This window comes from Neophocaena asiaeorientalis, unplaced genomic scaffold (assembly GCF_003031525.2).
Source record: "Neophocaena asiaeorientalis asiaeorientalis breed wild unplaced genomic scaffold, Neophocaena_asiaeorientalis_V1.1 scaffold297, whole genome shotgun sequence".
Classification (NCBI taxonomy): Eukaryota; Metazoa; Chordata; class Mammalia; order Artiodactyla; family Phocoenidae; genus Neophocaena; species Neophocaena asiaeorientalis.
In genome coordinates, this window is record NW_020175435.1 from 179,798 (window position 1) to 203,744 (window position 23,947).

The 23,947-nt window shown below is 48.4% G+C and overlaps 1 protein-coding gene across 2 annotated transcripts in view; it reads left to right on the top strand.

Moving 5' to 3' along the window:
- Window positions 1-21,485, top strand: part of ST8SIA2 (ST8 alpha-N-acetyl-neuraminide alpha-2,8-sialyltransferase 2) — a 57,036-nt gene extending 35,551 nt beyond the window's left edge. For both annotated transcript variants that reach the window (XM_024767715.1, XM_024767716.1), the window contains 3 exons: window positions 3,079-3,336; window positions 7,785-8,078; window positions 21,200-21,485. In XM_024767715.1, coding sequence (XP_024623483.1) covers window positions 3,079-3,336; window positions 7,785-8,078; window positions 21,200-21,485 — 838 coding nt within the window. The remainder of the gene's footprint in view (window positions 1-3,078; window positions 3,337-7,784; window positions 8,079-21,199) is intronic.
- The last annotated feature ends 2,462 nt before the right edge of the window (window positions 21,486-23,947 follow it).

Here is a 23,947-nt window from a genome sequence, read left to right on the forward strand (position 1 = left end):
TTTGTGCTGTGTTGCTGGAGCGCCCATCAGGAGGAGGGAATGGGGGTGATGAGCTCAGTGCAGTAACCAGGACCAGACGGGAAAGCCTTGACTATCACAGCCCCACCTTCCCAGCCCGTCATCGTGGAGAGGAAGCTGAGAACAGGGGGCTGGGGCATGGCGGTCAGCCTTGACCGTAGCCACCATACAGAGCAGGGAGCTTCCCCCTTCAGGTGGGCTCACCGTCAAATTGCCCCTACCCCCAGGTTCTTGAGGCTTGGATTTGGGGCCTGAGGAAGTGTGGGGAGTAGAGAGGTGTGAGATTGGAGCCCTAGCAGCTGAGAAAGCATCTGAAGGAGCTGACTCCTGTCACCACCATTCTGCCTCCCCTCATTCAAGGCCTCTTCTGAGGGCCCCTGGCTGGGCCCTCGGCCTTCCTCTTACACCCCAACAGCTGCCAACCTGCGTTACTCACCCCTGGTCAGCAGCCCTGTGAAGCACGAGTCCTCGGACTGCTGTAACAAATTTCCACCAACTCAGTAGCTTCACACAAGAGAAATGGATTCCCCTATAGTTCTGGGGGTCAGAATTCTGAGCGCTCCCACTGAAGGCTCCAAGGGAGAATCTGTCCTTGCCCCTTCCAGCTTCCGCTGGCTCCAGGCATTCCCTGCCGTGTAGCCATGTCACTCCAGTCTCCGCCTTGTCTTCACATGGCCTTTCGCTCTGTGTCTGTGTGTCCCCTCTCCTATCTCTGATAAGGACACTTGTCATTGGATTTAGGGCCCATCAGGGTAATCAGGATGATCTCGAGATCCCTAATTTAAATACATTTGCAAAGATGCTGTTTCCAAACAAAGCACCTCACAGGTTCCAGGGTTAGGAGGTGAACATATATTTGGGAGGCCACTATTCACCCCACTACACCACCTGTGAGTGAAATCCTCCTGCCAGCACAGGCCCACCTCAATCTCCACTCACTCTTTCTCCCACCAGTGGGTAGAGAAAAGGATATTTCCCCCTTTCGGAGAAGACCAGACTGTGGCCGCCATGGGGATCCTGCAAACACACAGCTACCTCGGCAGGAACAATGTGCCTTCACCCAGGGGGGAAAAGGATTTCCTTCATCTGCCTTCAATTAGTCACCAAAATTATTCATAATAAAGATTCTGTGAGTGATTTGGAATGATGTTTAATACTCAGTAGTAATTTCTCACAATTAGTTGGAAATTAATTCATCCACAGAGGAGTTTATCCATGGGCTTTCTGGGGGGCTCTCTTTGCTTTTAAATACTCTGGGGGTAAGTAATTGCAAAGGTTTCAGCAATTTCCAGACCATATTAGTTTGTAAAGTTGTGTAATCCCGGGTAAAGCACTATAAATAAAAATGATGTTTTCTGTTGTATCTCTGTTTTCCATCAAGAGATACAAATTATGCATCAAGAGTGGTTTCCCCTGCATGAAAGCACGAGATCCAGATTATTGATAAGGCAAGACCAGTGGAACAGGTGCGTTGTGCCCTGTCAAGCATTCTAGGTGCCCCTTGGTGACGCCAGAGGCCCCCAAACCTGGACCCACCTTAGAGTCCCCTTCGGAGCCTTTGAAAGCGTGCTGAGACCCGGGCCACACTCAGAATCAGGATTTCTCAGGCGTCAGCCTGGAGCCTCTGAATTCTTTATAGTTCCCCAAATAATTGAATGTGCCTCCTGCTGGTATACGCCACGGGTTGTGACCATCTCAGATCACACAGGCTCTCAGGGATCAGTGTTACCGTCTGTGCAATGGGGCAGCCACCTTGCAAATTCTCACATTTGCAAAGCGTGTGAAGGTCCTGTTCCTCTGGGGCTTGATGGAAAAGAACAGCATCGTTGTGTCTGTTCTAGATGGGGGCTCGCTAGCTGCAGGAAATGAAATTAATTCCAGGTGATCTGGGTACCAGATTTCCTTCTCTGAATGACTTGAATCATTTCTAAAAATCTTTGGAGCAGTTTACACAGTTTTTAAAGTGAAACCTCCAGTTAGGGTCCTCACCTTCCTGGGGGCAGGAATAAAACTCCCCTGGTGATTCTGAGAGGATTCCTATCCCTTTTCTGACCACATCCCATCCCATCTATGTGCTTTGCTAGATGATTCCGGAGCTTTCCCCATAAATCAAAGTCACGCTGAAGCCTAGAGAGCTGTCTTTTGATCACCTTTGTTCTGAAACAACACAAAGCAACGCTGCTCTGTGGGACCAGAGAGGTATCGATATTTACAAACCCCAAACAAGCCAGCAGTGAGGAGGGCCAGGGAGCCCACAGCCCAGAAAGGACCAGTGCACGGACGGCAGGCCATGTTCGCAGTCCTGCAAACGGGGAGTGGTCGACACACCTCACAGTGTCCACACACCCACTCGCCCCCTGGGAGGCCCCTGTGCACAGAGAAGGCTTCCAGGGAAGAAAATAGGCCACTGAGGAATGAGGGACACCTGTCTTTCCGGTTTCCAGGTCCTAATTCAGGACTGCCTGTCAGATGGTGGCCCTGAATCCCACTCAGAGAGGGGAGTATGAGATAGGATGACCATGGTCTGGGTTTGCCCAAGACTCAGGTACAGTTTGTCCCTGGGGTACAAGGCTTTCAGTCTAAAACCATGCTTTCCTAGGCAAACCAGGATGGCAGGTCACCCTTCCTTCCAGGGCCCTTCATGATGAGCTCACATTCAGTCCTGATGAAGTCATTTCCCAGGGCAGGTATCCTATCTCCTAGAAGGAGGACCAGATCGGCCTCTGGGCCGTGTTGCCAGTCTCTGCCCAGAGCCAGAGATTGGAGACTCTCCAGTCAAGCACATAGACGGGATGAGATGTGGTCAGAAAAAGGATAGAAATCCTCTCAGAATTACCAGGGAAGTTTTATTCCTGCCCCTAGGAAGGTGAGGATCCTAACTGGAGATTTTACTTTAAAAACTGTGTAACCAGAGATTCTCAGAGGGCATCTGACCTCTAGCTGCCCCTGTGTGCTGGACTGCATCAGCCCTGCAGGGTGACCAGGGAGAGGAAAAGCCGGGTTGGCAAAGGGCAGGTAGCAACAGGAGACTTTTTCCTCATGTGTGTTTGGTTTTCGTAGGAAGCAAATCTTAAAGTTCTTGGATGCTGAAAAGGACATTTCTGTCCTCAAGGGGACCCTGAAACCCGGAGATATTATTCATTACATCTTCGACCGAGACAGCACAATGAACGTGTCCCAGAACCTCTATGAGCTCCTCCCCAGAACCTCTCCACTGAAGAACAAGCACTTCGGGACTTGTGCCATCGTGGGCAACTCCGGGGTCTTGCTGAACAGCGGCTGCGGGCAGGAGATTGACACACACAGCTTTGTCATCAGGTAACTGCAGTAGGTTCCCTGGACACAAAGTGACAGGCATATTTAAGTTGAGCTTTGCCAGTTGTCCCAAAAGGTTGAAACAAGATTAGTTGGGTGAGTCCCCTTTCTCAACCTTGACTGTCCATTAGAATTGCTCGGTAGCCTTGGAAAGTTCCAATGTCCAGACTGCACCCCAGACCAATTAAGTCCGTCTGAGGGGTGGGGGCATGTAGCCCAGGGAGCCTGAGGGCTTCAGGTGTACAGCCAAGATTTTTTTTTTTAATATCTTTATTGGAGTATAATTGCTTTACAATGGTGTGTTAGTTTCTGCTTTAAAACAAAGTGAATCAGTTATACATATACATATATCCCCATATCTCCTCCCTCTTGCATCTCCCTCCCACCCTCACTGTCCCACCCCTCTAGGTGGTCACAAAGCACCGAGCTGATCTCCCTGTGCTATGTGGCTGCTTCCCACTAGCTGTCTATTTTACATTTGGTAGTGTATCTATGTCCATGCCACTCTCTTACTTCATCCCAGCTTACACTTCCCCCTCCCCGTGTCCTCAAGTCCATTCTCTATGTCTGCGTCTTTATTCCCGTCCTGCCCCTAGATTCTTCAGAACCATTATTTTTTCTTTACATTCCATATATATGTGTTAGCATATGGTATTTGTTTTTCTCTTTCTGACATACTTCACTCTGTATGACAGTCTCCATCCACCTCACTACAAATAGCTCAATTTCATTTCTTTTTATGGCTGAGTAATATTCCATTGTATATATGTGCCACATCTTCTTTATCCATTCCTCTGTCGATGGACACTTGGGCTGCTTCCATGTCCTGGCTATTGTAAATAGAGCTGCAATGAACATTGTGGTATATGTCTCTTTTTGAATTATGGTTTTCTCAGGGTATATGCCCAGTAGTGGGATTGCTGGTTCATATGGTAGTTCTATTTTTAGTTTTTTAAGAAACCTCCATACTGTTCTCCATAGTGACTGTATCAGTTTACATTCCCACCAACAATGCAAGAGGGTGCCCTTTTCTCCACACACTCTCCAGCATTTATCGTTTGTAGATTTTTTGATGATGGCCATTCTGACTGGTGTGAGGTGATACCTCATTGTGGTTTTGATTTGCATTTCTCTAATGATTAGTGATGTTGAGCATCCTCTCGTGTGTTTGTTGGCAGTCTGTGTATCTTCTTTGGAGAAATGTCTATTTAGTTCTTCTGCCCATTTTTGGATTGGATTCTTTGTTTTTTTTCAGTATTGAGCTGCATGAGCTGCTTGTATATTTTGGAGATAAATCCTTTGTCAGTTGCTTCGTTTGCAAATATTTTCTCCCATTCTGAGGGTTGTCTTTTCATCTTGTTTATGGTTTCCTTTGCTGTGCAAAAGCTTTTAAGTTTCATTAGGTCCCATTTGTTTATTTTTGTTTTTATTTCCATTTCTCTAGGACGTGGGTCAAAAAGGATCTTGTACAGCCAAGATTGAGAACCGTTGGTCTAGAACAGAGGCAGGCAGACTATGGCCCATAACCTGTTTTTATCAATAAAGTTTTACTGAAACACAGCCATGCCCATTCATTCTCATATCCTCAGTGGCTGCTTTCTCACTGCGATGTAGAGTTGAATTAGTTGTACAGAGTTGAAGAATTTGCCACAGAGCGAGCATTTAGCCCACAAGCCTAAAATATTTATCCGGCCCTTTGCAGAAAAAGTTTGCTGACCACTGGATAGAGCCCAGCACAAAAGGTTGGTTAAAAAAGTCTCCTGGGCTGGCCAGTTGTTGGCCCAAGTTTGGAAAACTCTTTTAAGGTGTACTCTACTAGTTCCTTTATTCTCCTGTAGACAAAATCTGGGAAGTGAAGGGGCGACAGAGAAACTTGTATTTGTACTTGACCAGCATTCTCTCCAAAGAGAGAATGAGCTCTCATTCTCATCTCTCATTTTCCAGTCGCCTGGGGACACATTTGGACACAGTTACTCACGGCTCTGATACCTGACCCCCAACCCAACTCAAAAACAAGGCCTTGCTGTCCCCTGGTCAAAAGTAGGGCACACAGAGCCTCGAGTTTCATCCCAAACAGCACCCCAGCGCTGGCAGAACCGCATCTCACGTTTCTATCGGGACTTTCTTGATGCAAAGAGAGCCTTGTCCCGGGCTTTGGGAAGTGGCCTTATCACAGAGCTCCCTGGACCTCAGGACATGGGATTAGGTGGCGTGCTGACTCCTGCATCCACGGTGATGCACGAGCTGCGGCAGCCCAGCAGCCACGCTTGTCTTAGTTTGTTGTCCTTTCCCAGGTTCTGTCTGTGCCTGGCGTACCCAGTGGTTCAGTCCTGTTTCTCAAAGCTCTCCAGTCGAAAAATTGGGGACGGAGGGGAGAAGGGAGAGGAGAAGGGAAGTGGCAGGTTTGTCTGATTGGAAGCCAGAGAAGGGGTGAGGGTAGTTGCGGAGGGCGTTAAAGGTATGGTCAGAGGGCAAAAGCTGACCCTGGCAGGGTCTGATCACCTCCTGGGGAGCCTGGCAGCATTGAAGGCGGCCTTCCTGACCTGGTTTCCATATTGAGTTTTCAGTGCTCCACCCAGCCTGGCCCCAGGATTTCCAGAGGCCACAGCAGGTTCTAACCAACAGTTTTTGTGTTTTGCTTTGTTTTGTTTTTTTGACACTTGCACAGCAAGATGAGTGGTATGATGTCTGGAGTCCAGTCTTGGCTCTGCTGCCCATTTGTCACGTGACTTGGAGTGTGTCACTCCCCTTTCTGGGCCTCAGTTTCATCATCTGTAACCTGGGCGGTTCGGCTGGCGGTCTCTGAAGTCCTTCCGTTAGGCTCTAGCCCAGTGTCTCCAAACATAACCAGCATATGAATCATCTGAGCTTATCAAGATGCAGAGTTATCAGGTCTGGGGTGGGGCCCGAGACTCTGCATTTCAAATACCCTTGTGCCGATGAGTGGACCGCACTTTGAGAGGCACGGCCACAGCATGCTCTGCCTCTCCCAGGACTCACATCCGCAACGGTCCACACGCACTTGGAAAAGAGGGACTTGAAACACCACGGCGAGAGCCACTTAGAACAATGTGTGGCTGTACTTTGACCTTTACTCTATGGTTCTCACAGATCTGCCTGTCTATGGGGCCGACTTGTGTGGTCTTTCAGGACAAAAGTCACACGGCGCCACTGTGTACAGACCCCCACTGGCTGCCAGGTGGCAGCATCCCTGACACACAGACCCTTTGCTATCTCACCTTGCTTGCCTCTCTCACCCCATCTCCTCCACACAATATGCCCCCATCAGAGCAAATCACCTGCCTTCTCCTAAATACCCACACTGCTTCATACCCCTAGGCCCCCGTGATACATTTATTGGGCCTGAAATGCCATAGCGTCATGTTTCCTAAACTGCCTGGTTATAAGACTAAATATCAATTCCTCAGCTCACCTGCCGAATCTGGACCTCCAGGTGAGGGACCTAGGGATTCTGGGGTTTTTTTGTTTGTTTTTTGTTTTCTGCGGTACGCGGACCTCTCACTGTTGTGGCCTCTCCCGTTGCGGAGCACAGGCTCCGGACGTGCAGGCTCAGCGGCCATGGCTTACGGGCCCAGCCGCTCCGCGGCATGTGGGATCTTCCCGGACCGGGGCACGAACCCGTGTCCCCTGCATCGGCAGGTGGACTCTCAACCACTGCGCCACCAGGGAAGCCCGGGATTCTGTATTTTTAACCACTGCCTGAGATGATTCTTCTGCTCTTGCAAGCTGGAGAAACACTCTTCTGAGGTGCCTTATCCACAGATGGGCTTCTGCTCTGCCATCCTTCCAGACTTCCTGTGATGGTCACCACCTCAGGAAGCCCACCCGATGCTCCTCCCTGTGAGGACGACGGTAACAGTTAACATGTGCTGAGCTCTCACTGTGGTCCAGCAGTGTTCTAAGTACTGGGTGTCTAGGGACTGCCTTAATCCCTGGGAGGGGATGCTGTTGTGATGTCCATCATAGCTAAAAAAAACTGTTGTGGCTTTTCCCTAGCCAGGAGGAAGCTCTCAGAAAGCACAGAGAGGTTGATCGGGTTACCTAGAATCACACAGGTAGAAAATATCAGAGCTGAATTTTGAACCCAGGAGTGTGTCTTCAGAGCCCTCACTCTGTCACCTAATGTGACCAGGTCACACCTGCCTATAGCATGGTCATCTTGTGGGCTGAGGGCTGACTTACAGGCAGGCATTGTACAACCCCGGGGCCCAGCAAGGTTCTATGGATGTGCTAAGGGCCCAGTCAATATGTGTGTCAGGAGAAGAAAGAACAGGGATGACAGGAGGGCCTGGTGAATTCAGGAAGATGCCCTAGGTCTTTGTTTGGGGATGAGAAGGATGCGAGGAGAGATAAAGGATGGATAAAGTTAAGTCTAAGCAGCAGTGCCTCAGCTTCCCCGAAAGGACCATCGCTGCCTTTTTCTCCGGCAGGTGCAACCTGGCCCCGGTGCAGGAGTACGCCCGGGATGTGGGGCTCAAGACAGACCTGGTGACCATGAACCCCTCTGTCATCCAGCGGGCCTTCGAGGACTTGGTCAACGCCACGTGGCGGGAGAAGCTGCTGCAGCGGCTGCACAGCCTCAACGGCAGCATCCTGTGGATCCCCGCCTTCATGGCCAGGGGCGGCAAGGAGCGGGTCGAGTGGGTCAACGAGCTCATCCTGAAGCACCGCGTCAACGTGCGTACTGCATACCCCTCTCTGCGCCTGCTGCACGCCGTCCGCGGGTGAGCAGCCACGGGGTGCGGGGGGTGCTCGAGAGGCAGTTTTCCTTTCCCAGGTGCATTTGCGGCCCAGCTCCACCACTCACTCGTTGTCTGACCTCTGCAAGTCACCTGGCCTTTCTGAGCCTCCCTTCCTGGAGAAGTAGGCTGGCAGATGTGTGCCAGTTCTGAGCAATCTGTTGCCCCCACCCAGAGAGCGGTGTGGAGAATGATTCTTGGACAGCCACTGGGTGGAGGAGAAACCACAGGGGGGCAAAAAGGAAAGCAGGAATATCTGTTGGAAAGCAGTTGCAAGAGTCCAGGTTGGGAATCACTGTGGCTTAGACTGGGACAGTGGTGGTAGATATGCAACACTTTGGTCAGATTTGCTAGAACATTTGGAGTAGAGGCAGCAGGATTTGCTAATGGATTCTATTTAAGGACCTCAAGGGGTGAGAGAAAGAGAGAAATCCAGGATGACTGTCAGAGTTAGAGCTGGAGCAGATGTGTGGATAGTGGTGCCATTCTCTGTGATGGGAGAGTCTGGAAGAAGTCTCTGTGTGTTTGGGCATGTTGAGGAAGAGAGCTTTTTCTTGGGCATATTAACTGTGAGATACCTGTTACAAATACATCTCATGACACTCCTGACTGCCAGCTTGGCCCTGAATCCAGTGGTCCATCCAACCACCTGGCAGTTCACAGTCCTGCTCTGGTGACACAAGACAATTTCTGGGGGACATTGAAATGATCTTCATTGGGGCCTTAGCCTAACTTGGTGTGACCCGAGGAAGTCCTTTGAGCCACCCAGAAAGGACTCTTGCTGTCTTCATAAAGGTGACCCCCGACCTGAGGCACCCAAGCCTGTGACCAGCACTGGTCTAATTAGGATGGGTATCAATACAGGAACCGATTGCCCTCAAGAAAGACCTAGAGAGACATTCAATGAGAGGCAGCCACATTCGTGGCTGATGGAGGACAGTGATACCTGTATGAACCCAGGCTCGCTAGGGCTGCATTCTTTATCCTGGAGGTTGACCTGTCAAGCCTCCCTTTAGCACCCATTTCACCCCCTCATGGAGCGGGGATGCTGCAGCAGCCCGCCTCTCATGGATTTAGGCTCCATGCCTTTAATATTGTTCCTTCCTGGAAGGAGGAAAGTCTTTATGTGGTTTGGAGGTCAGAGGATATGAGGGAAAGAGACGAAGTGCCCTTTGGTAAAGAGAAAAGAGGTCCCTTGGCTAGGGAATGGGCAACCACCTGGAAGGGACTATGCAGCTGGAACTATTTCCAGCTATAATTGACTCACTTTCACCTGTCAAAATAGCATTAAGCACCAGTAATAAGCCCTTTAAACAAACAGGCTGTTAATCCTGAGATTGCAACATCTTCCTCTGCAGGAACTCCCAGGAGGAAATACTGCAGGAGAGACGGATGGGAAAGTGTTCTCCTTTTAGCAAGGGGAGGGGGCAGGAATGAGGGCTTCAGAGGCCTTGGGATGGATTTCTGACAATGGCCCCCTCCCTCTGTGCGGACACTGGGCCCTATAGGGTTTGGGTCCAGTAGGGCATCACTGAGAAGGTGGGCAATGTCTGTATTGAGAGGAAGGGCTTGCCTCTGTTCCCACCAGGTGGGAACTTACCTGGTGTTTACTGCAAGAGGAAGAATGAGCTGGTGAGGGATGCAGAACAATGGCATCTGAGAAAACAATAAGGGGTCATAGAGAATAAGGCTGAGGAGGAATCTGGCTAAGAGGCAATCTGGTCTAGCAACAGGAACATGAGCTTTGGAGGTAGGGACACCTGGGTTCACATCCCAGCTCCGTTACTCCCTTGGTTGTATAACATCCTTGACCAGGTGGCTTGTCTCCTGTGCCCTGCTTTTTCTATTTATACTGGGGAGCAATACCTACGACAGAATGTGTGTCCTGTGCCAACACAGGGGAGACAGACAATCAGTCATAACTACTGTGATCATGGCAGCTGTCACCAACCACCAACCAAGGGATTAGACTTGTCCTGTAGACTCAAGAGGTAGAAGCAGGACCAGAGGGTGAAATCACTGGGAGGGAAAATTATTTAGGCTCTATTTAATAAAGGAGTCTATAGAACAATGGACTAAGTCAAATTCACCTGAACTTTACCTCAAAGTTCCAATATGGGTTGTAGTTTGCAGAATAATCTTATTTCCTCATTAAAAATCTGTTGTCCAACAAAAACACCCCATTTATGGGGTGGGACAGGATAAACACTTTTTTATTGTGGTAAAATATACACCACATGAAATTTACCATTTTAACCATTTTCAACTGTATAGTTCAGTAGTGTTAAGTATTTTCACACTGTTGTGAAACAGACCCTCCAGAACTTTTTCTTCATGCAAATCCAAAACTCCGTACTGATTAAACACAAGTCCCCTCTTCCTCATATATCCAACCCCTGGTAACCACCATTCTCCTTCTGTTTCTATGATTTTGGCCACTTTAGATACCTCGTATAAGTAAAGTAATATAGTCTTTGCTTCTTTGTGACTGGCTTGTTTCACTTAACGTCCTCAAGTTTCATCCATGTTGTAGCATGTGTCAGAATCTCCTTCCTTTTGAAGGCTGAATAATGTACTATTGTATGTATATGCCATGTTTTGTTTATCCATTCATCCATCAATGGACATTTGGGTTGCTTTTACCTCTTGACTCTTGTAAATAGTGCTGCTATGAACATGGGTCTGTGAATAGCTCTTTGAGACCCTGCTTTCAATTCTTTTGGATATCCACTCAGAAATGGAATTGTTGGATCATGCCATAGTTCTGTTTTTAATTTTTTTAAGGAGCCTCCATACTGTTTTCCATAGTGGCAGCACCGTTTTACAATCTACCAACAGTGTACAAGAGTTCCAGTTTCTCCACATTCATCCAACACTTGTTATTCAATTTATCCACATCCTGGCCAACACTCATTATTTTGGTTTTTTGATAGTATAGCCCATTGAAACCATTTTAAAGTGTACAATTCACTTAGAAGAAATTCACTCTTATAGAAAAGCGTAGGGAATCTCCTTATGACCTTGGGTTTGGCAATGGGTTCTTAAGTATGACACCAAAAACACAGGTAACAACAACAGCAACAAACAACAAAATAGATAAAAATGGACTTCATCAAAATTAAAACTCTTCGTGTGCCAAAAAGACAATATATCAAGAGAGTTAAAAAGCTACCCATAGAATAGGAGAAAATATTTGCAAATCATATTATCTAATAAGGGATTAATATCCAGAATATACAGAGACCTCCTATAACTCAACAACAGCAAAAATCAAACAACCCAATTCAATAATGGCCAAAGGACTTGAACGGACGTCTCTCCAAAGTAGATATACAAGTGGCCTATATGCACATGAAAAGGTGTTCAACATCACTAATCACTAGGGAAATATAAGACAAAACAACAATGTGTTACAACTTCACACCCACTAGAATGGCTATTATCAAAACAGTGGAAAATAACGAGTGTGAGGAAATTAGAATCCTTGTGCTTGTTGATCAGAGTGTCAAGTGGGAATTGACTTTGAGCACCCTAGTGTCTTCATCTTACAAATGAGGAACTTGATGACCAGACAAGTTGGGTGATTTGTATGGGGTCACCCAGCCAGTAAGAGTCACAACCATGAACTTAACCACATTGTCTCGCTTTAGTGCAATGCACCAGATGCAGCAGAAATTCACACCCACCCAGTTCTGGATTTGGGGGTGCTATGAGCTCAGAGGACTGGGAACTGCTGCACTGAAGATGTGGTGTTAGGAGACCGCAGTGGATAGCAGCATGTCAAGACTCCACCTGCACAGCACCGTTATCGCAAGCACAGGGCAGCTTCCCCACCAAGCAGCACAAGCGGGAAGGTCAGGACACCTCAGAACAGCCTTATAGGATAGATACTATTTCCATCCCCAGTTTACTCATAAGGAAACAGGCTCAGGAATGTGAAGAGGATTGCCCAAGATCACTCAGATGGGAAGAGGGGGATTAGAATCCACATGTAAAGGCTTCAAAGTCTCTGCTTTTCCCACTGCCGCCCACCTTCCCATATCCTTGACACATAGACTGACCACTGTCTGTTGACCATTGATGCCCCAAAGACACTAATTGATTAGATTAATGTTGACTTCATGGAGATCTTTAAGAACAGGCCACCAGCACCCTGTCCTGCCAACTGTCCCCATTTTTACCAGTGACTTACTTGAAGGCATCAATTGTCTGCTTAGCAAATTCACAGGTGATGTGACTTTTGGGGAATTCCCAATATTGGGGCCCTTAGAGTTGAATCCAAATTTCTCTTGACAGGCTGAAACAATGAGCCAATCTAAGAGGAAGAAATTTCATATGAATGAATGCAAGATTCTGTACTTGGGTTCCAAACAGTTGTACAGGTAAAGAGGGATAAACAGTACCAACCATCAGCAGATGTGTGGTTGCTCAAAGGGATAATGTGATCTCAGCAATACACATCCATAGCAATGGATGGATGGGTAACATCTTGGAGAGTCAGGGAGGTCAGCGATGGATTGTTGGAGAATCACATTCCGTTTTGGGTACCAGGCTGGAGAGGGGCCACAGTGGCAAAGAAATTCAAAAGTTGAAAGGATTTGGGAAGAGAAGTCTCCAAGGAGTATGAGAGCAATCTTTCTTATTCAGCAAATACTTGCAGGCACCTCAAGTGTTCCAGGCCTGTGCTGGGAGAACACAAAAATCAATAAATCAAGGCTCCTGCCCTTGAAGAGCTCGCAGATTTGGGCTGTGAGTCTCCACGTATGAACTAGGGTCGGGAAAAGGATCTAGAGTAAGTCTGGTTTCCTCTGGACACTGGGAAGAACATTCCAACAAATAAAGATCATCTGAAATGAGTATAGTTGCCTCTTAGGAATGGACGAATTCTGCATTCTTGGAGATGTCCAGACAGCAAGAGATGCCCCTTACTGGGCTGTGGAGAGGGAAATATGTATTATACAGTTAGGGTGTTAGTTTGCTAGGGCTGCTGTAAAAAAGTACCACAGGCTGGGTGGCCTAAAGAACAGAAATGTATTGCCCTACAGTTCTGGAGGCTAGAAATCCTTCTGGGGCCTCTGAGGGAAGAATCTCTTCCAGGCCTCTCTCTTTGGCTCGTAGATGGCCATCTTCATCATTCTCCCTGTCTGTCTCCAGATTTAAGGACATCAGTTATATTGGATTAGAACTCACTCTAGTAGCCTCATTTTAACTTGGTTGTCTCTGTAAAGACCCTTATCTCCAAAGGTCACATTCTGAAGTACTGGAAGTTATGACTTCAACATATGAGTTTCGAGGGGATGCAATTCAGCCTTTAACAGTTGGGCTAGATAGTACCCGCGCCCGCCCCCCCACACACACACACAGAGTGCCTTTGATTCAACGCACCTGTGCTAGGAGAATCTCTACCCACCATGTACTCTCAAGATTCCTGCCATCTGTGGCAGTTATCGGTCCTGGATATTACAGGGAAGTGGGCAGCGTGAGGCAGAGACACTGAGCAGAAGGCCTGCCCTTTGACACTCACTGCCCCTGACCCAACCTGGCTTCCAGGAGCTTCTGGCTCTGCCGGCCCTCAAGGTGGCACAGTGCCCTGGCTGGCTGTTGGCAAGGGGCGTGAGCAATGGAGGGGAAGGACACCCAGGCAATTGAATTTGGCGGCAGGAAGTGGGAAGCTCTGGTCAGCAGCTGGTAGTGAATGGCTCTAATTCAGTTACCACAATGGGGAAGGCTGGGACCTACAGAGAGGGCTGCCCTTGGGCAGAAAAGCAGCTCGCTGGCTGGCCTGTGTAACCAGCCGCCCAGCCCACAAGCCTAGTGCACAGAAGGCCAGTGAATTCATGCTTAATTAGGCATCAGGAGTGCTGAGCCTAGGCCCTCAGAAGGCACTGATCCAGCGGGCACCACTGCCAGGGCTGGAGCAGCAGCTCAGCAAAGTAGGCCTTGCTGCCTGTCAGAGGGGAGCAGAACCTGAGGCCGGAGGGCAGGTCCGGGGTGAGAGAGGAAGCAGGGTGCAGGGAGGCAGGGGAGAGACCAGCTAAGCCTGGAGGGGGCCCCTCCCAGACATGCCTATCAGAGTCCACAGAGCAAGTCTCCAGGGCTGGTCACAGGAGTTGAGGCCCAGTCTCCTCCAGTGGACACGGAGTGTGGAAGTGCATTGCATAGTGGTGTTACCTACAGAAAGGGAGGAAGGTCTGGGGTGTTAAAGCACAGATGGCATTGGTCATTTTTAATGGATTGTCTCCATTTTTTTTTTAAATAGCAATGGACATAGTCAAAAGAAAAAGCCAAATAGTATGGAAGAATTTCAAGTGAAAAGTGAGCCCTCCTCCACAGAAGCAGCCTATTAAACTGGTTTTTCTATGTGTATCCTTCCAGAAATATCCACTTTCACACCTAAGGGAGCATGTTTTAAGTACTGCACTTTGCTAAATTCTGGAAATTATTCCATATCGACATGCAACACCTCATTCTCCTTCACAGCTGCCTTACACTCCACCGTGTCTGGACCATAATTTCTGTTAGCAGAAGGCATCAGTGGGCATCGCAAGCTTTTCCAGTCTTCTGCTCGTATGATCAGTATTACAGCAATTGTCCTGGACTGGCATCTACACACATATGTATATATGTAGTCTTGCTTTTTAGATGTGCCATTGCTAAAAAAGAGAGATGGATGTATGCTATAAGCATTGTTAGTTTTCATAGAGATTGCCAAATTGCCCACCGCAGAGGTATTTACCAATTTACACTCCCACCTATGATTATTGAAAATACCTGTTTTCACATAACCTCCCCAACATGGTGTGTTATCAACAACTATTATCTCTGCCAATCCCGTGAAAAATGGCATCTCGTTGTGTGAAATTGAATTTTCCTTTAATTATGAATGAGGTTAAATATAACTTTTTTTTTCTATTTGTAGTGGCCTCAGTTTAGATTCCAGAATCTAGCCAGAAGGTTTAAACCCCCAAGAAATGGTCTTGCTGGGTCCCTGCAGGGCCTCTAGCGACAGAAGCGATACCTGTGTGGGAGCTGCAGTCTCTAGACTCCCTGGGGCCACCCCCACGTGTAGCAGGAGGAACGCCTTAAGTAACCGACATCATGGTTTTTCCTTCTTTCTTTTGGCAACATACTGTCTAGGATGCTGTTAGCCCACCTTTCACATGTGAGAACCCAGTGGCTGCCTAGAAGGGTTTAGGGTGAGGCCAGGCTCCTTCCACCTCTCCCGCCAGTGCCCCCAAAGGGAGACATTAACCCCTACTTGCTAATCTTTACTCACTGCTTCATTAAACAGAGATCTGTGAAGCACCCACTCTATGGGTGAGTTATGCTCGGATCTGGGGTTACATGGAAGCAAGAAGTCAACCCACTTGCTCATAGAAGTTTAAATTGTAGGGGAGGAGGAAGACAAGTAAACAAATCGTTACAGCATAGCATGATCAGTGCTAGGATAGGAAAAGAACATACAGTACACAAAACCATCCAGGCAGGTCCTAGAAGGCTTCCTTCAGGGAAGCTGAGAAGGAGTTGCCAGCCAGGAGAAGTAGGAGGTGGTGGTGTCCTGGAAGAGACCAGAAGTTCCTGGTGGCAGTGTGGCTGTGCATGCCAGGTGGTAGGAGGGATTTCAGGCCCAAATCTCAAGGGCTGCACAGGTTGGGCTGAGGCTGCTGGATGTTATCCTGTGGACCCCAGGAGTCATGGGCGAGCTTTTGGTGGCATGGTAATACTTGAGGCTAGCCTGGCTTACTTGAATGAGAGCACTGGCTCGGGTAATCATGGAGGCCTGGGGACCAGGAATCAGCCTCAAGCATCCCCAGGGCTTAACCAGCTCTGCACACCAGCCCCAAATTCTGAAACAACCCCCCCGATCTCCAGTTCCACAAAGCTGGGAAGCTACATCCTGAGATGCCCCCCAAGACACCAGAGCTCTAAGGTGCTCCCAAGGAAAGACAGCCATGAGCTTTGAGGCCCCTGGACCAGAGACCGGGCTGGTGATGTAGATGACGAGAGAACAGGAGTCTGAGAGCCCTGTTTCTGGCTTTGCTGGTGATCCTGTGCAAAGCATCACCAAGTATCCCTCGATGACCACCTGTGAGGCATTCCTGTTCCTTAAGGATGATATGAGCTATATCCCACAAAGTGCTTTCAGCTTCTTAGAGAAAGCCCCTTTGGTCACTTTTTCCAACCATGGCAGCCACCATGCTTGCCACATACCGAGCACAGGAATCCAGGGAGAAGGACAAGTGTGCTTTGGTGATGATTTTGGCAATCTTCATTTATTTCCGTCCATGCTCATAAAATATGCCACTTAATTGTCTTGGCAATTGGGGTAACGAATTTGAAAAATGATTACTGCCTTTTTGGAGATGACTTTGCCTTCTAATTAAAGCCTCCAGACTGGGATATTAAAGGTGCATTGTCAATACAGCATCCTGGATGCACCCAGCTAACCTCATTTAGGAAGGCAAAATTAATTAGTTTGTGTTTTAACACCCAGCTGTTATCTCAAGGAAAGAAATCGTCTACAAGTCGGCCATGCACACAGTCTCTAAATTGGCCAGGGCGACTGAGGAGCGATAAAGGAAATGGAGAGTGATTTGTTCCCACATAACTGTCAGCTTCTAGAACAAGCTGCTCATTAAACGGTGTCCCCGTGTCCCTGTCAGACCTCACTCAGGAGCTCTTGTTTACCCACAGAGGCAGAATCGGAAATGAGAGGGTCCCTCCCTGCCACTGAGCTCTCAATTCATTCCGGAGCCTCTTTTGCTGTTAACACCTTTCCCAGTGAGCGATTCTGGGCAGCAGATCTGAGAGGCTGGGTGTTTCTATTCCTGTCTTAGCTGGCCAGAGTCACAAAGCTGCATGCACTGCTAGCTTCCCCCTCTCTCCTTTTCTACTTCTTCCCATTTTTCAATTCCATTTAAGTCCTAAGTTGCCGAGCGCCATGGAAGCCAGGATAATCAATTCTAGTTTATGTTACAATAACAACCCCTGAAACCCTTGTGATTTAGCACAACAGAAGTTTATCTCTCATCCTCGCAAAGTGGGATGTAGGTTAGTTGGAGCTGTCTTCCAACCAGTGATTCTAGGATTTAGGCTTCTTTCATCTTAGGCTGACATCATCTTTCCAGGAGGCACTGAGGTTCTCCAAGGCAGGAGTAAGCTCTTGGGGAACAGTTGGTCCAGCAGGGACCATTTCCTATTGCAGTCTATTGGCCAGAACTGGTCATGTGACTCCAGCTCATTTACAAGGGATGCTGAGAGATATAGGCAAGCCCATGGAGGATTGGTTGAGCGATGCCGTCTCGGCCATAGTGCCTTGGCTGCACCACACACTGAGCCAGGTGCCTCTGATGACTCCACAAAGGAGTGTAAGGCATGGCCTCTGCTCTTGGGGAGATCGCAGTACAGTTTCAAGTGGGAGTCCAACCCATAGGGTAATGAAGGATCAGCTCGGGTTGATAAGCACAATAGGATCCATGGAAACAAAACTCATAATAATAAGGGGGGAATGACTAATTCAGTTTGAGCTGAGAAGAGAGTGGAACAAAGGGAGCATTTCCAGGAAGACGTGATTCACGTGCTCAGTTTGAGGGGAAAAAAAAAAAGAGAGTTCACCAAGAGGACATGTAGGGGAAAGGCACATCTACGGGGAGGGCACTGCACTTGTCTGGGTAAACTCAGACCCACCTATGAGCTACTTGGACGTTTCCCCACTGATTCAATGCTTCACTGCCTCTCTCTGGGCAGAGCAGCAATGGCTTGAAAAGAAATTTATTTCTGAAAGCCTTACTCTGCTAAGGCCTTACAATCAGAAAATAAACAAACCGCAAATCCCTAATCTGTCATGTGGCCGTTGTTAGGGCTTGAATTTCTCAGGGAGTGAACAGTCTTTGAGATGGTCTCATGAGGGGACACAGCCCGTGGCTCATGTGTCCCTGGATAGTGTCAACAGCAGCTGCAGCCAGCTCATCCCCAACCCCGACAACGCCCCCACCCCCCAGAATCACTATGGAGTGAAAAAAGCCCAAGAACCAGGAGTGGGGAGGCTGCATTTTATCCAAGCTCTATCTGACCAGCTGTGTGAGAGGTTTGCCTCTTCTCTGGCAAGTCACCCTGGATTCTCACTTTTTCCTCTGTAAATTGAAAGAAGAGGACAAGTTCAATCCAGGAGAACCGTGGATTACCCATAGATATGGTCTGTTAACTCACCCAATAGGGACTCACCAGATTTTAAAAACAATTTTTTTAAGTAGTTGCCAACATTTAAAAATTTGGAGAATTTGTGTTAAAATCCAGATTTCTGATACCTTTGAAAAAATCAGAAAATTTTACATGACCGTACAAGACAACAATAAAACCAGCTACCCCTTTAGATGCCACAGTCCCCCCCACTCCCTATTGCCTTGGCAACACAGAGGCCAGTGTCAGTTTTCCTTACACACACGTCCCAACTCCCAGCTCGCTCAGCTATATCCCCTGCCAGACCGCTGATCTAGATGAGTTCTCCAGGCCCAGCTGTCTTTAAAACTCGATGACTATCCCTTGTGCTTACTTTTTCCCCCTCTTTTCTCTAAATAAGTCTCGTTCCTAGGTTCTTTTGGCAGAACCACCTACCAGTTAGAGCAGGGCTTCTTAGCCTTGGCTGCACATTTAAATTACTGGGGGAGGTTTTAAAAATCCCAGCGTCCAGGCTGCATCTGGATGTGGGACCCAGGATGGGTCCTCTTAAAGCTCCAGGCAGGGGCAGCCTAGGTTGTGAACCATTAAGTTAAAGCTGAAAGTGCAATGGAGTAGCTCAAGAGGGGGTGAGCTCTCCATGATTAGATGTAGTTAAGCCGAGGTGTCAGCTGCTGCTCTTCTGAATTCTTCTCCTCCATGCACTCTTCCTGCCTTCAACCCCCAGGGTCCTCCCAAGCTCAGCTCAACCCCACTGAGCGTATAGAGTATTGAGGTAGTCTAAGGAAGGGCTCCCTATCTAATAAGCCCCAGTCTCAGCATCAAGCACCCCCCTGAGCCAGCACCATGCCTCCTACGTATCAGCTGGGATGAAACTTCTCAACCATGCAGGACAGAAATGATGAAGTTCTGTGGTATATCCGCCAACTCTTTTCCTATTATTTTTTGTATTGTGTTTGCAGTTACTAGAGCCATTCTTCTGTCCTCTGCCTCTGCCTCTCTGTCTGATTCCAGGTTGGAAAATTCAGCTTCAGGGAAGTTTCTTGGCTCAGACAAGATGAAAAAGGATAGGGTACAAAGGAAGGGGCCTTCAACTGACAGGCTTATGAAACAAGAGCCGTTGTGAAAGTGGGCCACATGCAGAGCCCAGAAGAATCACGGTCACTCTGATTCCGGCCGTTGGGGACCACAGACTCCATCATCAATGTTAGGGGGGAAGTTCAGATCACCCTGGCCTGACAGACAGGGTGGGGTGTGAGGGAGCCTTGAAATAAGTTTTATTATATCCAATAGTATATGATTGACTGAAATTATATGGGTTATTAGGAATCTATAACCTTGTCTGATACAAAGGCTAATGCCTCCCCCAAAAGCTAAAGGATTTAAGCTTGAGTCTCTGAAATGTTCGGGGGTTCCTATTTTGGAGCTGCAGAAGGAGCCTCTTGCAAAAGGGTGTACTTGGGCTTCTAGAGAAGCTGCCCCCAAACTTTGAGCTAGATGCACTATTAATAACGTAAAACACTTGTAACTTTCAGCAATACGTAAGCGTTCTGTCCAGCATCGTTTTACCTTCCGGCATGAATTTCACTGACACGTGTGACTTTATAGTCTTGGGCATCACTGTGCCGCGGGGAACGTCGTTGGCCTGTGCTTCCGACGGGGGGTGGGTGTTTTTCACAGCAGCAAATGGGAGCTCGTGGGATGGGGGCCCACAGAGTGTGTTTGAGTACAGAAAACCACGGACACTGTCCGGTGGAGACACAGTAGTAAGGACTTTGTGATAGGGAAGTACGGCTTTCCACCAAGGCATACACGTTACATCTAAAAGGATTCAGCATTGGGTACGTGGAAGGTTTTACTAGAAATAAAGAGGTTGGACCACGCGTCCCAGTGGGTTCTAAATCCAAGCAGGAGAAAAACCATGATGGAAAATAAAAATGATGGCAAAGAGAGTGTCTATTTTCCCACTTCTGAAGACACTTCTGGATTGTGGTGGAACTTGGAGGCTGTCTTGGCAATCCCTTGGTCTGTGCCCCATCGTTGCATAAATGTGAAAAAGTGGGTCCAGCAGGGAGAAGCAACTTGCTCAAAGGCACACCGGTAGTTGTAGACAGAACTGTCACTGAAACCGCCTCTCAACCTCTGTTGCTTAGCCTGTGAAATGAAGATGGTTTCTTCCTCACTTCTTTCTCGATTAAGGTAAACCAAGGCCCTCTATGTACAAAGGTAGCTCAGCACCTCACTCAACACAGGAAGCCCTTAGCCTAAAGCTCTGCTCTCCCCGCCCTGCCCCCGCCCCGTGTTTCCTCTCATACTTCCGACAGATTCCTTTGCAGAACCCAGCCTCACAGGGAAGGCCGCTGTTTGCTGCTCCCTCTGCCCTCCAGGGAAGCCACGTATGCTGAGAGATGGGCAGCCTGCATCAGAGGCGGAAGGGGGTGGGGTGTGGGGCCTGTGGGCAGGGATGGGAAAGAAATCTGTGATGCTTAGGAGGCAAGGAGGTCAACCCCTGCCAAAGTCAGGTGTGGCAATAGGCAGTGGGCACCATGCAAGAGGCAGCCCTTTATCAGGGTTGGCAAACTATGGCACAGCCACACCCGTGTGTGTTGTCCGTGGCGCTCTCGGGCTACAATGGCAGAGGCCAGGAGTATGGCCGCAAAGCCAGCCATTGTTGCCACCTGGCCCTTTACAGAAAAAGTTTGCCAGACCCTGCTTTAGGTTTCAACCAGCCTGAGCTCAAGTCAAGGTCATGCCCTTTCTACCCAGGTGAACCTGGGCAAGCCCCTTTCATCTCCAAACCTCATGTCCTCAGCAGGCAGCAGGCTGTGGCCCAGGACAAAATCTTCCCCTTCCTGGAAAGGATAATTCGCAAACTCAGGTTTCTTTTTTGTTTCTTTGTTTCACTTTCTTTTTCTTTTTTTTTTCCCCAGATACTGGCTGACTAACAAAGTTCACATCAAAAGACCCACCACGGGCCTCTTGATGTATACCCTGGCCACGCGTTTCTGCAACCAGATCTACCTCTATGGCTTCTGGCCCTTTCCGCTAGATCAGAACCAGAACCCCGTCAAGTACCACTATTACGACAGCCTCAAGTACGGCTACACTTCCCAGGCCGGTCCCCATACCATGCCCTTGGAGTTCAAGGCCCTGAAGAACCTGCACGAGCAGGGGGCTTTGAAACTGACTGTCGGCCAGTGCGACGGGGCCACGTAAGGTGAGCGCCCTGTGGGACTCAGTGGCTCACATTTCCTGCCAGCTACACCACAGGCAGATGGGAGTCGGGGTGGCACAAACTCTAGAACAAGCAGGCTCGTGGTTTTCTTTGTTCAAGTGTAAAACAGTGACCAGAATATATATATCTATACCTGCATATATATATTGACCTGAGTATTTATAACTGTGTGGTGTTCATCTAGCATTAGGCAGATAAGCCACAGGAAGAAGGTGTGGAGAACCCACCTGGATCAGATTGAGACTCAGAGCATCTTTGGGGGCAGAAGGACTTGACAGGAAGAGATGTCAGTCCCATGACTGGATGACTGCCTCCCAAGTTGGAGGGATCTTTGGGCTCATGGATGATTGGAGAACCACTTGTTGGCAGCTGCCCCGAGCCTCTGAGAAATGTGGATTCTGGGTGAGCCAACACCAGAGGGGACAACTTGACCCAAGTCTAAAATGGTGCTGTTCCCAGGAAGAGGGAGGTTGGAACATTCAGCCCAGCCAAGGAGCACAAGGTCACCAAAAGGAGCAGAGGCCACGTCAGAGCTGAGGACTTGGTTCCATGAACCTAGAGTTGAACTGCCCATAGGACGAACCACAGTTGACCCACCTGTCCCAGACCAGCCTCCATAGCTCTGGAGAGAAGGCTGGAGAAGACAGTGGACAGGTCCTATTCTGGCTTTGCAAGAACCCCCAAGAACCTGGGACCAAGCAGGCAGATGACACTAAATTGCTAGGGTGTTCCAAATCGTGTTTTTGAAAAATCGCAGCTTCCTACTAAGAGTCAGCACTCCAGCCCCGAATAAGGCAAAAGAGTGTCCCACATGTGGTGGTTGTTCTTTAAAGCCACTTGAGTTGTCAAAGAGGAAGGGACCCTGGGCTTTCATCCTCCGGGTTAGCCTCCTTCCTGCTCTGTTAGAATGTCACAGGAAGGACTGTGCTATTCCCTTCTGCCTCCAGGGAAGCCGCCGCAAAAGCTTGAAAGGGTACCGCAAAGATAAATGTCATCCCTTTAAAATATATATGATTGCCTTCCTGGGTGCCTCAGGAGCCCCAGAGTGTGAGGCCCCAGAGTGTGGAAAAATGTTAAGCATCGAGCTCCATTTCTCTACAGCCACTGTGTTTGCTTTCTGCATCCTGCACTCCAGGGAGGGGTGGGGGGGTGTCTCTGCAGCCAGACTGCTGTGTCAATGTCACTTTCTTGTCACTTTCCTACCCTGATCGTCACACTTGCCAGCACTTGTCGGCACTGAGCTCCAACACTGAGGTTTTCAGCTCTGTGGGGAGAGGTTCCAATGTCCATCCCCACCTCCTTCTTTTCACAGTGGCAGTGATTTTAGAATTTGGCAAAAATCCTTTTCCCCCCTATTAAGATTAAGAGTTAAGACTTTTTTCAAAACCCAAAGCCAAATGTAGTATCCAAATACTGGACATAGTCTCCCCAGGGAAACCTGGGCTTGATGCCGATAATTTAGGGGCTGGAATGTCATGTCACATGTAGACAAGCATTAGCCAGCTTGATTTGTTAGATTCATTCCCTTGCCTGATAAATAACGGTGTTTTAAAATATATTTGAAAGATAAGTCAAAAAACATTATATTGAAGATGAAGGGGGTTAAGAAAAGGGATCAAGATCCGCTCCCAAGCATATGAGATGACATAATTAATCAATGGCAATTCAAGCAGGACATTTGCTCTAAATTAATGCCTGACGGGAAGCCAGTGGAGACAGTGGAAGGGTGCTCAGAACCTATTAACCCTGCACGCGGACGCTCCAGTTCCAAACCAAGATCACGATACTATGTCTCTGTGTGTCTTCCCTTGTTGTTCTTCTTGTTGACGCTTGAAGTCTGAGATTTGGGATTTGCATTAGAAAATTAATATTTAAAAAAGCAACAGCCCTAACTGGCTCTATGGGGACAGAGTGGTTTGGACTTCTCACAAGAAGTGAAAATAATTAGTATCACATTTTACACTTCTCCAGGGCCTTTCATCTTGAGAATCTCAGAGGCCTTGGAAGACGTTTCGTTGTCGAAGCTCGCAGTGCCCTGGGGAACAGGCAAAATTGCCAGTGGGGCCTCAGTGGATTAGCTAAGGCCTTGGGTTCCAGAAGGTTCCAGTGGTGAGTGCAGGGAGGAACCCGATGTCAGGTCTTGGAGTTGGCCCTGCATCCCACGTACCTGCCAGTGCCCACCTGCAGGGGAGTAAAGGGGCCAGAGCTCTTTGGAAAACACGGTTTTCTTTCTGTCTCTTCTTGGTCTTTGTTCCTTAAACTGAAATTGATGGAGTGGAAAGGGAAGGAACTCTTAAAACCTGCCTCTGGGTTCTCTCCAGAGAAGTCTGGGGACCCAAGACAATCCACACATCACCATTCCCAACCCGCACATCCTGTACTGCCAAAACACTTTGGCCCTGTGATGGCGTGAGTTCCAGAGACCTCGGCTTCCCTTCCCCCC